The 16,339-nt window shown below is 44.3% G+C and overlaps 1 protein-coding gene across 2 annotated transcripts in view; it reads left to right on the forward strand.

Moving 5' to 3' along the window:
- RELN (reelin) overlaps positions 1 to 16,339 on the forward strand; it is a 539,369-nt gene that overhangs the window by 420,185 nt on the left and 102,845 nt on the right. For both annotated transcript variants that reach the window (XM_051849694.3, XM_070071183.2), the window contains exons 28-29: positions 5,749 to 5,981; positions 15,211 to 15,368. In XM_051849694.3, coding sequence (XP_051705654.3) covers positions 5,749 to 5,981; positions 15,211 to 15,368 — 391 coding nt within the window. The remainder of the gene's footprint in view (positions 1 to 5,748; positions 5,982 to 15,210; positions 15,369 to 16,339) is intronic.

The raw sequence follows: 16,339 nt of genomic DNA on the forward strand, positions 1-16,339 counted from the left end.
CCAAGTCCTTGGGCTCTGCACCCGCATGGGAGACCTGAAGGAGGCACCTGGCTCCTGGTTTCGGATAGCTGCAGCGCACTGGCCGCAACATGTTGGCCGTAGCAGCCACTTGGAGGGTGAACCAATGGAAAAAGGAAGACCTTTCTCTCTGTCTCTCTCACTGTATAACTCTGCTGACAAAAAAAAAAAGAAGATCATCCTGGCAGAAGTATGGGTGTTGAACTAACAGGAGGATAGATCAGTTCAGCAAGTACAATCATTCATTCTTTCAGCAAATATTTTTAAAGACTGTGTTTTCTAAAGTGTAAAAATACCAAAGGAAAAACAAAGAATACAGATAGAGAATGGAACGGAGTGATAGAGGGTTGATACCATTTTATACAGGATTGTCAGGTTGGCCTTACTAATAAAATGATATTTAAGGTGCAGCCTGCTGAAACTAAAGGAATGAGTCATGCAGCTATTTGGGGAAGACCATTTTAGGCCCATGGGACAACATGAACCAAAGCTTTGAGATCATATTCTTCTCAGAAAGTTCTAGAAGACAAGAGGATGCCATTACAAGGAGAGCAGAGAAAGTGATCAAGGGGGACAGGTAGAAAAAGTAAGGTCAGGCTTCAACTTCCGAATAAAGCCACTGGCTGCAGAGTGGTGTGTCCTGACTCGGGCTTTTAAAGAATTGCTCTGGTCACTGTTGGGAGTACACCATCAGAGGCAAAGGCAGGCACAGAGAGACAAGTGGATAGCTGTCGTAACGATCCAAGTAAGAGTTGATGGGGGTTTGGATAGTGAAGGGGACCCAGAGAAGTGCTCAGATTTTAAATATATTTAGAGTACAGGATGCCAGAGCAGTAATCAAAGTAAGAAATAAGAAAGCCAGATTAAAGGATAGCATGGGTTATAAACATGAGTAGATAGTCTGGAGAAATGTTAAAGGGGGGTGGCCAGGTTTTGGCGATCTCTTGGATGGCAGAGTGGATTTTAGAATGAATCTCATGCTTCTGGCTTTAGTCACTAAAATGCAGTTAGAGGTGGATTTGTTTTCAGGGAGGAGGAGGAGGAGAACTGGCTGGGACGTGTGGAGTTGGGGGCTATGCTAGCTGCTGGAGTGGACATAAGCAATAATGCACATTAGGTGCATTTGTCTAGAGAACATAAGAGAGATCTCAGGGGAGTCATAGGACTTCAGAAGGGACTTGGAGTCATGGTGGTGAGTGAGACCGGGGAGCATTCATAGAGGAAGAAGATAAGAAAGCCAACAACGGAATCCACAGAATGTCCAACACTTAAAGCAGAGTAGATGATTAATAAAAGGGTTGGGGTACGATGTTGTGACACGGTTGATTAAACCACCACTTGTGATATCAGAGTGCCAGTTCAAGTCTCAGCTGCTCCACTTTTTTTTTAATTTTTTAATTAATTTATTTTTTTGACAGGCAGAGTTAGAGAGAGAGAGACAGAGAGAAAGGTCTTACTTCCGCTGGTTCACCCCCAAAATGACTGCTACGGCCAGCGTGCTGCGCTGATCTGAAGCCAGGAGCGAGGTGCGTCCTCCTGGTCTCCCATGGGGTGCACGGCCCAAGCACTTGGGCCATCCTCCACTGCCTTCCCAGGCCACAGCAGAGAGCTGGACTGGAAGAGGAGCGACCGGGACAGAACCAGTGTCCCAACTGGTACTAGAACCCGGGGTGCTGGCACCGCAGGCAGAGGATTACCCTAGTGAGCCACGGCGCCAGCCCCACTTTAAAAAAAAAAGAAAAAAAAAACCTTTTATTTAATAAATATAAATTTCGAAAGTACAACTTTTGGATTATAGTGGTTTTCCCCCCATAACCACCCTCCCACCCGCAAACCATCCCATCTCCTACTCCCTCTCCCATCCCATTCTTCATTAAGATTCATTTTTGGCTGGCGCCACAGCTCACTAGGCTAATCCTCCACCTGCAGCACCCCGGGTTCTAGTCCCAGTTGGGGCGCCAGTTCTGTCCCGGTTGCTCCTCTTCCAGTCCAGCTCTCTGCTGTGGCCTGGGAAGGCAGTGGAGGATGGCCCAGGTGCTTGGGCCCTGCACCCACATGGGAGACCAGGAGGAAACACCTGGCTCCTGGCTTCAGATCAGCACAGCGCGCCAGCTGTAGCGGCAATCTGGGGGGTGAACCAATGGAAGGAAGACCTTTCTTTCTGTCTCTCTCTCTCTCACTGCCTAACTCTGCCTGTCAAAAAAAAAAAAAGATTCATTTTTAATTATCTTTATATACAGAAGATCAACTTAGTATATACTAAGTAAAGATTTAAACAGACTGCACACACACAGACACTCAAAGTATAAAGTACTGTTTGAAGACTAGTCTACTTCTAATCCAACTCCCTGCTAATGTGCCTGGGAAGGCAGAGATAATGGCCCAAAAATGTCGGTCCCTGGCACCCCCGTGGGAGACCAGAATGGAGTTCCTGGCTCCTGACTTCAGCCTCACTCATCCCCACAGCTGTTGCCTATTGCCGCCATTTGGGGAGTTAATGGAAGCTCTTCATTCTCAATCTCTCTCTTTCACTCTGTGCGTGTGTGTGTGTCTCGCTCTGTCTTTCCGATAAATAAATCTGTAAAATAAATAACAGTAAAAGAAAAATGGTTAACCATTTTAGAAGCAACAGATGAGAATAGTGATGTAAGGATTAGATTTTCCCATCGGATTTCGTTAGATAGAGGTTTCCTTGTTAATTTTGCAGAGGTGGAAGGGCAAAAAGCAGATTACAGTAGACCAATGAATAGTGAGCAAAGGAGCACGATGCACCTGGCCTTTTTCTCATGGCATTGAGCTGTGTGGTTAAAGACAGACCAAAACTCAGGGAGGATTTGTATTTCCTTTGGTTTTGTTTTCAAAGGGAGGTGAAACATAAGCATGTATCTGATGTTCAGATCAGTAACTATTTGTTGAATGTGTGAGTGAATCCTGAATGGAAAGCTTAAGATGAATTATATATTTAGTACACCTGAGAATATGTCTCCACCACCCCCCATTACATTATTTCTAAAACTCTGAAAGTCCCAACAACCTGTCTGCTGTAGAAACAGTGACAGTCGGGGCTGATGCTGTGGCACAGTAGGTTAAGCCTCTGCCTGCGGTGCCAGCATCCCATATGGGCGCCGCGTTCTAGTCCTGGTTGCTCCTCTTCCAGTCCAGCTCTGCTATGGCCTGGGAAAGCAGCAGAGGGTGGACCAAATGCTTGGGCCCCTGCACCCACATGGGGGACCCAGAAGAAGCTCCTGACTCCTGGCTTCGGATCAGCTCATCTCCCGCTGTTGCAACCATTTGAGGAGCTCTGATGCAAGACCTCTCTCTCTGTCTCTCCATCACTCTGTAACTCTGCCTCTTAAGTAAATAAATTAATTTTAAAAAAGGAAACAGTGACTATCACAATGATAAATTTAAGACAAAAAAGAAAAAAACAGGCTAACTGTGGCTACTCTGATCGCATTCTAACCAAAGGCTATTGCCACTGATGGGCGAGCCATAAAATAAATGTATGTGATAGATTTTCATCATGCATTTGAGGGGCTACATCTTTAATTACATTTTTGAGGTTTAATGGTCTACACTTGCATACGTGAGTCATACACTTGATCTTAGCCAAAAGGCCTAGAAGTGATTGCATACATGAGTCATAATAAAATTTCTACTTGGCCAAATTATAAATCCTTCTGAGAGATGCATAGAAAGCTCTGAGTATGGAAATAAGGAAGACAGGGAGTCATCTTTAGAAAAACTAGATGAAGCTGCCTTAAGTCACAAGGACCAGCTGGTTGACCTCTGGAGCTCTGGCCCTATATTTTTTGTAGCTCCACCTTTATTGAGTCCTTAGTATAATGTCCTTTAGCATCCTGACCCAAACTTGCCTCCCATGAAATTTGGCTATTCCTCCTTATAAAGTCCTGAGCAACAAAAGCCCATGGTGGCTGTGGCCAACAAATGAAAAAGATTTGAATAGACTATCCATTTAAGATGAAATATAACTAGGTATCAGAAAGTGACACCAACATTGACAGTTATCAAAAAGTATAAACCCAACCCTAATAATATTCACTGATATATTTTTTCATTTAGAAAAAAACTGTATAAGGGGCTGGCACTGTGGTGCAGTGGGTTAACACCCTGGCCTGAAGCACCGGCATCCTATATGGGCACCAATTCTAGTTGCGGCTGCTCCTCTTCCAATCCAGCTCTCTGCTATGGCCTGGGAAAGCAGTAGAAGATGGCTGAAGTGCTTGGGCCCCTGTGCCCGCATGGGAGACCCAGAAGAAGCTCCTGGCTCCTTGCTTCGGATCGGCTCAGTCTGGCCATTGCAGCCAACTGGGGAGTGAACCAGCAGATTGAAGACCTCTCTCTCTGTCTGCCTCTCCTCTCTCTGTGTGACTCTTTTAAATAAATAAATAAATCTTTAAAAAACATAAACTATAGATTATTAAAAAAAAACTGTATTAAGCTAGTGTAATACCCAGGACTGTGTTACACTGACTTAAACCCAACTGATATAAAATAAACACATATAACCTGAAAAATGTACAGTACTTCTGCATTTTGGCTCAGTAAATCTACTGCTATGAATTGTCTGCTCATAGCACATCAACTGAAGAAAAAAAAGATATATATTATTTGCAGTGCTGTATGTGATAATAAAATTGTTAAATAGAAAGTAGGAGGAATGTTCTAGATGTGTGATACTTCAGCCTTATGACCAAAATGTATACGTCTATATAAACAGCAGAAAAGAAAACAAAAACAGAAACCATTTTTGCTAGGGCAATGGGACTTGGGTAGCATAGTTCATCATAGTTCTAATGTCATTAACCCAATGCTGCTCCCAAGTGCACAGAACACTGACACTGGATTATGTGATGGAATGCACCTGTTTCGGCTGAATTGACACTGAGTTCTCTCTCTCTCTCTCTCTTTTTTTTTTTTTTTTTTTTTTTTGACAGGCAGAGTTAGGCAGTGAGAGAGAGAGACAGAGAGAAAGGTCTTCCTTCCGTTGGTTCATCCCCCAGATGGCTGCTATGGCCGGCATGCTGCGCTGATCCAAAGCCAGGAGCCAGGTGTTTCCTCCTGGTCTCCCATGGGGTGCAGGGCCCAAGCACCTGGGCCATCCTCCACTGCCTTCCTGGGCCACAGCAGAGAGCTGGACTGGAAGAGGAGCAACTGGGACAGAACTGGCGCCCCAACTGGGACTAGAACTCGGGGTGCCAGTGCCACAGGCGGAGGATTAGCCTAGTGAGCCACGGTACTGGCCGACACTGAGTTCTTACTGAACTTTGGCAGGAAAACGGAATATCTAAAGATGCTTGCCTGACCGGAGGCAGACAGGACAGCCATCTCTTTGGCTAACCCTTGTGTTCTGAAGGGGATGGCTGCTTTTCCACCTTGAACTTCCCTCCATTCAGAGGCTGTGGGGTGTGAGCAGAAAGCAGTTTCTTGGTTTCTTCTCTTTTGTCTGGCACTGCAGAATCACAGCCATAGTGCTTCTCTTGTCTCTCCTATAATTGCACAAGATGGATGGTTCGTCCAAGTATCTATTGCTTACCTGAGCAAAGAATTCCAGGATCTACAGAAAGGACTTGGTTAGGGTTAAGCTAGCCAGTTCTCATCACTGTATGTTTGGTACACACTCAGTGGAACGGCAGCTTCTGGCACCTAATTTGCAGAATCATAACTTGGAACTAAAGCTTCGTGTCATTCTGTGCTTCCTTCCAACAGCTCAACATAGGGTGTGCCGATCAGTTCAGCAGTACTGCCCCTGTCCTTCTGCAGTACTCTCATGATGCTGGTATGTCCTGGTTGCTGGTGAAAGAAGGCTGCTACCCAGCTTCAGCAGGCAAAGGTTGTGAAGGAAGCTCCAGAGAACTGAGTGAGCCCACCGTATATCACACAGGGGACTTTGAAGAATGGACAAGAATCACCATTGTCATTCCAAGGTCTCTTGCATCCAGGTAAAGTTGTCATTCCTAGGTGCCATGTTGGGAACATGTATTTATCTCAGTACTTTGATCTGAAATATCTCCGTAACCTTAAAGAAGTCATACAGTCTAATTACACCTGTCCGAGAAGAAGAACCCTGGGATGAAATTCGCATAGTAGGTGGAATACACATGCCCACACTGCTTGTGAGACAGCTTCATCATTCATTCTTTCTACAGATATTTGTAGAACATCTACCTGTGCCAAGTAGTGTTCTTGGCACTCAGAGCACAGCATTGAAAAAAGATGTTAAAGACTGGGAGAGCTACAAGTCGTCATGATATCAGATTTGCATGATATGTAGATTCTTAATGATTTCTTGCCTGGTTATATAGACAAGCTGGGCTGTCTTGTATAGAAATGATCCCTTGAAATGCCAATTAAAGCCAACAATAAAACCAAAGAGAGACAAATTAAAAATCAGCTGACAGAGGAAAGCAGGAGGAATGAGCTCAATAGATGGAGAACTTCAAGTGACTTCATTGATAGGGCTACAAATTTAACTTTCAACTTCCAGGCAGTTAAGACAAAGGAGGAAAGCAAAGGGTAATTTAGTCCTCATTGTTGAGTAAAAAGAAAAAGTAGACGCGTGGTGTTTAGAAAGAAAGTTATAATTTTTCCAGGCTCAGTATTCTGAAACAAATTTATAGCCTGTATTCTTGTATCAGATCGAGAGGGTAACACAGTGACCAATCCATCTTTACAAAAAATAAAGCAGCATTCTTCAAGTGGACACTTCTGAGCTGAATCCTGGAACGTAACACTGAGACTCAGTCAGGATATTTCTGTTCAGAGCTGAGCTGATAAAGACACTGTTTGTACCACTTCCTGCTGATTGGGATACTCATCAATGACACTCAGCAGTATTTCCAGCTTTCTTCCTCCTTAGAATGAGGTAGAAGTATAATTCTTCCCCCACACCCTTTAGGGCGTGTCATGATCTTTGGACACATGAATGGAAATGAAACAAAGGACATGATAGGCCCATGTGTATTTTGTTGTATTTTCTGCTTCATGGAAGCATGTATTGAGATGTAGGTTCCATCAGTCTAGGGTTCTGCGTGTCTCCAGTAGACAGACTCTTTTGACTGCATAAAATAAGCAAGACATAAAGTTTGGTTGAGTTAAGCCCCCGAGATTGGTGGTCCTTTGTTACTACAGCATAATAAAACATCATATCCTGACTGGTAGCATGGCAAAATCTCTGCAATGCATACACAGGGCTTATTTATAAAGTTCTCAGAGACCATTCCGTCTGTGGCATCATTCATTTAATTGATCATCGAATTTATTATGCATCATCTGTTTAGATAAAATGGCTGTGTTTTCTGCCGCCCTCATAATGTAGATGTGCATATTTCAGAAAATGACATCACAGTCTTTGATAAACAGACTTCCTAGATAGGGAGAGACTTGCTTGGCCAGGGATATCCAAGTGTTAGTGCTAATCTATTAAACCTTGAAACATAATCTCTATACATCAGCCATTTCAACAAAGAGTCAGGAGATCCAACTCAATTTGTAAGTAATTTCCTTGTCTTTGGGTGCCAGTGTTCTTCGTGGTTGATCAAAGAAAAGCTCAATGCTTTGTATATTTCATGGGCAGGTGGCAGAGTTGATAAGTTTAGCATCTTTTTTTTTTTTTTTTTTTTAATTTTTTTTTTTTTTTTTTTACTTTTATTTAATGAATATACGTTTCCAAAGTACGAATAATGGATTACTATGGCTTCCCCCCCATACCGTCCCTCCCACCCACAACCCTCCCCTTTCCCACTCCCTCTCCCCTTCCATTCACATCAAGATTCATTTTCGATTATCTTAATATACAGAAGATCAGCTTAGTATACATTAAGTAAGGCTTTCAACAGTTTGCTCCCACACAGAAACATAAAGTGAAAAATAATAGATGATTTTTTTTAATGATGACGAAATCAGATCAGACCTATTGTCATGTTTAATCCCAGTGAGAGTCAAGTTGGGAGTTGATAGTTTCTTTCTTCTTTTTTTTTTTTTTTTTTTTTTTTTTTTTTTTTTTTTACAGAGGATCAGTTTAGTATACATTAAGTAAAGATTTCAACAGTTTGCACCCCCATAGAAACACAAAGTGAAATATATTATTTGAGTACTCATTATAGCATTAAATCTCAATGCACAGCACATTAAGGACAGAGATCCTACATGAGGAGTAAGTGCACAGTGACTCCTGTTGTTGACTTTACAAATTGACACTCCTGTCTATGGCATCAGTAATCTCCCTATGCTCCAGTCATGAGTTTCCAAGGCTATGGAAGCCCCTTGAGTTCTCCGACTCTTATCTTGTTTAGACAAGGTCATAGTCAAAGTGGAGGTTCTCTCCTCCCTTCAGAGAAAGGTACCTCCTTCTTTGAAGACCTGTTCTTTCCACTGAGATCTCACTCACAGAGATCTTTTGCCAGAGTGTCTTGGCTTTCCATGCCTGAAATACTCTCATGGGCTTTTCAGCCAGATCCGAGTGCCTTTAGGGCTGATTCTGAGGCCAGAGTGCTATTTAGGACATCTGCCATTCTATGAGTCTGCTGAGTATCTCACTTCCCATGTTGGATCACTCTCCCCTTTATTTATTCTATCGGTTAGTGTTAGCAGGTACTAGACTTGCTTATGTGCTCCCTTTGACTCTTAGTCCTTTCATTATGATCAATTGCGAACTGAAATTGATCACTTTGAACAACGAAATCCAGTCATTTGCAACAAAATGGAGGAATCTGGAACACATCATACTGAGTGAAATAAGCCAGTCCCAAAGGGACAAATACCATATGTTCTCCCTGATCGGTGACAACTGACTGAACACCAAAAAGGAAACTTGTTGAAGTGAAAGGGACACTATGGGAAATGGTGACTTGATCAGCATAGCCCTGACTGTTAATGAACAACTTAATACATTATCCCTCTTAGTAGTTTTTTTGTCTGTTCTACTTAATATGACTGATTTAATTCTGTAATTAATACACAGTTATTCTTAAGTGTTGAAATTTAACTGAATTGTGATCCCTGTTAAACATAAGAGTAGGAATAAGAGAGGGAAGAGATATATAATTTGGGACATGCTCAAGCTGACTTGCCCCAAATGGTAGAGTTAGAAACATACCAGGGGATTCCAATTTAATCCCATCAAGGTGGCATGTACCAATGCCATCTCACTAGTCCAAGTTTAGCATCTTTAATAAAATTTAAGAATTCAGCTTGCAGTCTGATTCAGTTAGGATATAGACCCCAGCTGCTCTAACCGAAACACTAACACAAATGCCTAACAAGGTTTAAACAAAATAGACGTTCACTCTTTCTCCTAGAATGATCCAGAGGTGAACAGTGCAGGATTGACAGGTTGCCTCTGCCTCACGAATGCATGAACCTCCATCTTTGCACCCACGCAGCTGTTCCAGATCTTGTCATCTCGTAGTCAGTGGAAGAAGTAGGGTCAGGGGTGTTTAGATGCATTATTGTTTAAAAACTCATCCCTGGTCTTTGTGTATTTTCCCAAGCAGAGCCTAAGGTAATCGTCTAGTTGTCTACTGGTATGCAACACACATCGCCAAAATTTAGTGACTTTAAACAACAATGGTTTATTATGTCTGTGGTTTTGTGGGATCAGCTGGATGGTTCTTCTCTTGGTCTTTTCTGGGCTCCTTTGTTTGGTGCATTCAGTTGATGAGCTGCTTAGCTGGGCCTTTCTCTCTCTGTTGTCTTCATCCCAATATTTTTCAGTTAGGTGGTTCCAGAGTTTCGAGAAGAAAAAAAAAAAAAAGGAGCTGCAAGTCCTTAACTGATTTACTCCATCCTATTGATCAAAGCGTGTCACAAAGCCAGTCTAAATTCACAAGGTGGGGAAATGGACTTCCTTTTATGATAGGAAGTGCCTCAAAGTCACATGACAGGGTAGCATGTACAAACAGAGGTGAGATTGATGAACGGGGCAGAGGGGCATTACTGAAGCAGTCTATGAGAGCCTGCCCTAGCCCCAGGGGGTCACATCTTCCCATGTGCAAATTGCATTCTGTGTCCTCCCATGACCCGTCACAGTCTCACCCCATCACAGCATTAGGCGCTCCATCCCTGTCTTATGGTCCACATCAAGTCAGAATGTGGATGTACCTCCTTATACATGTCTCCTCTTGATCCATAGACCTGCGAAGACAAGCTGTCTCCCCTACCCATAGCCAACATAAAGTGATGATACAGTAACAGGATGACCACAACGGACACCCCCCCCCCCACTCAAAAAAAGAAAGAAGAAGGAAGAAATGGGACGCACGTAGCACTCACTGGCCATAGGCAGTCAGAAAGCCAGTTAAGAGACTTGCTACTGGGACTGCGTCCTCTAAGATCAGTACCCAGAATACAAAAGTTTCCTTGGCCGTGACAGTTTTGCTCCATGGGAGTGGCTCCTGAGTCCTTTGTTCTTCTGTGCTCTTGGTTCTACCCTCTAGGCTTCACCCTTGGAGACATTTGCATTTCCATGAGAACATACATGTGTTTGCAGCCAATTAGCCATCCTGTCCTGCTTTCTGCCCATTTCAAGCTGTGCATATAATAGTGCCCCTGGGCTCTCACCTCTGCTACTGCCTTCCTCCCCACCCCCAGCCCCATGCTTTCCTGAAACATGGCCCATCCAGAGCTTTTCCCAGTAGATAGTTGAAGCATCCCATGGAGTTGCGAAGCATCACGTGGTGCATCTGTGCTGTGATGATTAGAAAATCAGAGTGGTGGAAGACACCACTCTAAAAATAGATACTAATCCAGTGTGATTACCCCAGGGCCCATAGTACATGGCAGAATCTGAAACTGTAGTGTGTTTCATGTTGGGTGAAATAGCCCAAGTGGTAAAGCCATAGCTGAAGAGTGAGAGAGAGTTGTGCTTAGCATCACCAAATAAGCCAGTGTGTTGAGGCATCAATATTTTCTTGGACCTCAGCTTTGGGAAGAAGGACTCTATCTCATTAGAATCTAGTTTCCTGGTTCATTTGAATGCCAACCAGTTTGCCAGCCGATGGCATTTGGGATGAAGAGCCCTCTGCTAAATAATAGGAAATATGTTTCTGCTTTACCCCAAGTAAATGAGCTGTTGTTGTCTCTTGGGCAATATGTTAAACCCAGATATCGCCAAATGCAGTGTTGGAAAGCTGAGAATCCTAAGTGTTAAGATTGTTAAAATTTGGAGCTATTTTGCCATGAGGCAACTTGCTTATAATAGTTACTAGTGCATCACGCTTTCAGAATAATTCTAAGTTGTTTTTTTTCTCAAAGGAGCCATTTGTGCTCCTGTTAATTCATCTGGTTCTTGCCCACAGAGAAAGAGACATTGGTGATGGCAAACATATGTCAGGGTATCTCTCCTGACTGTCAGAGGTGTCCCCATCCAGACAGTGTGCCATGGAGCATGCTCATTGCATTCTGCCTGGCGTGGGCACCTCTGGGCATGGCCGGAAACAGTGGCTGGGTATTACGCAGTATGTATGCCTCCACATCACAGAGCACCTGTGCTTTTTGCACAGCACAGCAAGTGCACAAGAACCATCTTTATCTGAGAGGCAGATGCAGCATCTCTCTGAATCAGTGGAAGGCTGGAAGGGAGGTGGTAGGAGGGTGAGCTGTGGAAAGTGGTTCTCTTGATCACTCAGCCGTCCTCCCAAAAAGATGAAACTTTGGGGAGGGGACAGAGAGGTAGAGTCTTACCTTTTACTTCTTCTCCCTCACTTGAAACATGCAACACAGAAGGGAGGTGAAGCCCACCATGGTTCATTTCAAATTACCTAAGATTAAAGTCCTTCTCTTTGATCATCACTTCCTCATCTCCTAGACCTCCCAGAGGGTCACGTCAAAGGCCTCTGCTGCATGTTCTCCTGGGATTCACCCTGTTAACTCAGCGATGAGCATCTGGTTTCATTCTGTTTTTGTCTCTTTATTTGAATATGGCTTGCTTAACACTGAGCTCCCTTCTCAAGTATCTAACAGGGTGTGCTGCTTCTCGGGACTGTAGGAGCCTGGGAGTCTGCAAACGGGGTGGGATATCTCTTCAGCTTGGCCAGCCCAGAACTTGTTTCTTTAATTATGGTAAGGAAAATGACAGGACCCAAGAAACAGCAATGGCCCTCATTCAGGAGCACATTCCCGAAGCCTCTTCCAGAAATCCCCCTAAAGGTGAGGTTCTGCACGCTCTGAGTGCCTCTGGGCCCAAACACAAGTCTGCTTCTTCCAAGATGCAGGCAGCTGGAGAGACGCCCACGCCGGGTCCCAGCAGGACAGCTGGGGCAGGAGGAAAGTTGTCCTTTCTCTTTGATTCCTTCCTGTACGGCACAAGTTGTGGATCCATGTGGATCCATAGAATTCTGCTGTGGGAACACAAGAAGGAAGCATGACTTCTAATCCCAGAGGACGTGTTCTGGGGCGTGGGTGTGTTTTCCTCATTCATCACCAGCACGCAGTCTGTCTTTTGGAAGGGGAGCCGAAGCCTTAACGTGAACATGTTCCTTAAGGAAAATTGGCAGCTGCTGATGTTCCTCGGTGGCATTAACTTCCCTTCGGAGGAAAACTATCTTCACAGGCTGAATAACATTACAGTTCCACTGGGAGGCATTTCCCCAAGGTCTATAACACTAGAACAACTACTTGAGCCATCACCTGCTGCCTCCCAGGGTGTGCATAAGCAGGAAGCTGGAATTGGGAGTGGAGCCAGGTATCAAAGTGCTGTTACATAAAATACAAATGTTTTAACCACACTGGGTTAAGTGCCCATGCCAGGACAGCTGTGGGCTTTATTTTTTCACTTCGTTTTTGAAATCAATTTTCTCTTGCCTTAAAACAGGAGACCAATATATCTTGAGTGAACTTCAAAGGACATCCATGGATACATTCACCTTTCTCTTAGCACTAAAACTAAGGCTTGCATTAATAAACAATCTCTGACAAACTTTAAATCTCCTAAACAGCATTCTTGGTTACATTTTGCAAATTTTCCCAGAACAAAAGTAGCTGAAAATAATGAAAACTCACTATTGCCAAATTTCCAAAGCTATTCAAAGAGCCAAAAAGACACGCATTCTGATGTTATTCTCACTGTAACAGAGGGCACGGGAGCCATCTGTGTGTAGCTATCCTGCCAGTCATCTTTCCTCTTTCAGAATCTTCACCCTTGTTTACCAGGATGCTACTTCACATCAGCGTCTATGCAGGGGCAGGTGTCTGACCTAGTGGTTAAGACGCTGCTTGGGAGACCCACACCCCATAGTGGAGTGTCTGCCCCAGCTTCCTGCTAATGCATCCTGGGGGCAGCGGATGATGGCCCAAGTACTTGGGTCCCTGCCACCCACGTGGGAGACCCAGATGGAGTTCCAGTTCCTGGATTCAGCCTGGCCCAGCCACGGCCGTTGTGGGCATTTGGGGAGTGAACCAGCTTAGGGAAGATATTCTCTGTCTCTGTCTCTGTCTCTGTCTCTGTCTCTCTCTCTCTTTCCCTCTCTCCCTCTCTCCCTCTCTCCTTCCCTCCTTCCCTCCCTCCCTCCTTCTCCTTCTCCATCTCTCTCTCTCTCTCTGTCTCTCAGCCTCTCTACCTCTCAAATAAATATAAATAAGTAAGTAAAGTAAAAACTTTTCTTCACAAAGTCTGTACATATTGGCAGCAAAATACATTGAAATCCAGCTATCCTGGTACATCTTCTCTATTTGCTTGGTACGAAGAACTAAGAAGGGTGAGGTATTTTTCTGGTATGAGATTATAGTTGTGTATGTGTCCCAAGGAATCTGCAAAGAAAAGAGATGTGTTGAAAGCATTTAAAAGGTTGGAAAGCAATTAGGATGAGTCCCCCTCCCTTTTTTTTTTTTGGCAGGCAGAGGTAGACAGTGAGAGAGAGAGACAGAGAGAAAGGTCTTCCTTCCGTTGGTTCACCCCCCAAATGGCCTCCACGGCTGGCACGCTGCACCAATCCGAAGCCAGGAACCAGGTGCTTCCTCCTGGTCTCCCATGCGGGTGTAGGGCCCAAGCACTTGGGCCATCCTCCACTGCCTTCCCAGGCCACAGCAGAGAGCTGGACTGGAAGAGGGGCAACCAGGACAGAATCCGGCGCCCCGACCAGGACTAGAGGTGGGGGTGCCAGCGCCGCAGGCAGAGGATTAGCCTAGTGAGCCGCGGCGCCAGCCAAGGGATGAGTTTCTCTTTAGCGACCTCTGAATAGCTGATCTGGGGAAGAAAGGACTGGGCAACGGCCTAGCCCACTGGTCTTCCAGGACTTTGAAGCCCTGTGACAAGGTCCTCTTTTGTTCATGGGCAGCCCAGGTGGCTGCTGGGGTTCATAGATAATCTGAAGATGAGACGTGAAGAAGGAGAGGAAGGCACAGATGGGACGAGCACTGTCAGTACAAGGTTAACTCTTCCCTAATTCTGAATCTTGCCAGTGGTGAGTTGCCAGGATCCACATGCATATCTTAACAAAGAATAATCCATTGATAGTTTCAAAAACTCCCAAAGAGCCCCTGCTGGAAATTGACATAAAAATGGGTGGGATGGAGAGGTGAAATGCTTATTAGGTTGAAGGTAGGGATGTCTTTCTGGGATTGTAGGGTGAGAAAATACACAAGTCAAACCTGTGATATGTTCCTGGTCATCCAAAGTCTTCAGTGTCTCATAAGCCTCCATGTTAAAGGATTTGTGCTGAAGAGGAAATGGACACGTTTTGAGAAAGATCAGAAAAAGACATGATATAGAGATTACAGGTGCAATCAGGCAGGCATGACATTCAAACAAACATTAAACCTCTTGTGAGTTTTTCTGACCTTTTCTGTGTCCCTGCATTTTGGTATGCAACATCGATTCAAGAAACAGATCTGGGGGTAGTTAGAGTGGCAGAGTGGAATAAGCCACCACTTGTGACACCCTGTATCAGAGTGTAGGCTGGAGTTCCTGCTACTTTGTTTCCAATCCAGCTCCCTGGGAATGCTTATGGGAAGCAATGAAGGATGACATAAGTGCTTGGTCTCCTGCCACCCACATGGGAGACCCAGATGGAGATCCAGGCTCCTGGCTCCCCCTGGCCCAATTATTTGAGGAGTGGATAAGCAAGTGGAAGAATCTCTCTCTCCTCTCCACCTTCCCCCCCTCCCCACAACACACACACTTTCAATAAAATATTTTTAAAAGAGAAAGAAACAGATCTGTTGTTTTCCCAACAGCAAAACCAGATTCCGATGGATCCAGGAGAGCAGCTCCCAGAAGAACGTGCCTGCCTTTGGCCTGGATGGGGTGTACATCTCTGAGCCGTGCCCCAGTTACTGCAGTGGCCACGGGGACTGCATTTCGGGCGTGTGTTTCTGTGACCTGGGCTACACAGGTGAAGCTGAATGCACGCATCTGATGGCTTGTTTGTGAAATGCTCATCTTTAGCGACTCAGTCTCCTGTTACCTTCCAAAGGAAGAGATTCTGAGTTTATTCTTTGTTAAGTCTAAAAATTATAGAAAACTGACACCCTGGTCCAATCGATACTAAAATATTTTGTAGTCCTCCAACTGCCTGAGGAAGAAAACATGATAACGCAGATTTAACTCCCTAAAGAGGATTTACTTATTAACAATCATTAATAACAATAATAGTTGACATTGCTTGAGGTTCAACTTCATGCCAGGCACTCAAGTAACTGCTTTTTAATTTCATCTCATTTAATTCTAACAATAGCTTTGTACTGTAGTACCATCAGCCCTATTCACATTTTTAAGACACTGAGACACAGAGAGGTTTAGTAACTCTCCCTAAGTAGCACGGTTAGGAATTAGTGGCACTGGGCTTTGAACTCTGGTGGTCGTTGTCTAAAACCCAAGCCCAAGCAATTATTAGCTTTGGCTGCAAGGTCTCCTTGACCTCTTTATGTTATTTTTTTTTACAAGAAATGCAGCTTTTTATACATTTCAAGTAAAAATGCAATTTGGAAAATGATCAAGTCAAGGCTGCCTAAAGAGAGCTTTTCAAGAGAAGAGTTTTCTGCTGACAGTCAGCTTTAGACGCTGCTACGAGTGGAAATGAAAAGGGAGCCGAGATGAAGGAGTAACAAAATACTCTCAGCTTCAAACCCTCTTTTTTGCACACCTCCTGGAGGTGACTTGCAAAGGCTGAGTGCCCCGGCTCTCCTCTCAAGCGTGACTGAAAGCAAACATTTGTTGTCACGGGCCTTCCGTGCAGAGTGCTCTCCCTCCAACTCTCAAGGGTGTTTTTGTTTTTTAGGGTTTTTTTTTTTTTTAATCTGAGACTAACTCCCCTTACTGATCTTTTTTGTCAGAAGGAAACAGACACGTGCAAAATGTCTCTCT

This window comes from Oryctolagus cuniculus, chromosome 3 (assembly GCF_051225735.1).
Source record: "Oryctolagus cuniculus isolate XC-2025 breed Fujian yellow rabbit chromosome 3, ASM5122573v1, whole genome shotgun sequence".
In the NCBI taxonomy this organism is placed as follows: domain Eukaryota; kingdom Metazoa; phylum Chordata; class Mammalia; order Lagomorpha; family Leporidae; genus Oryctolagus; species Oryctolagus cuniculus.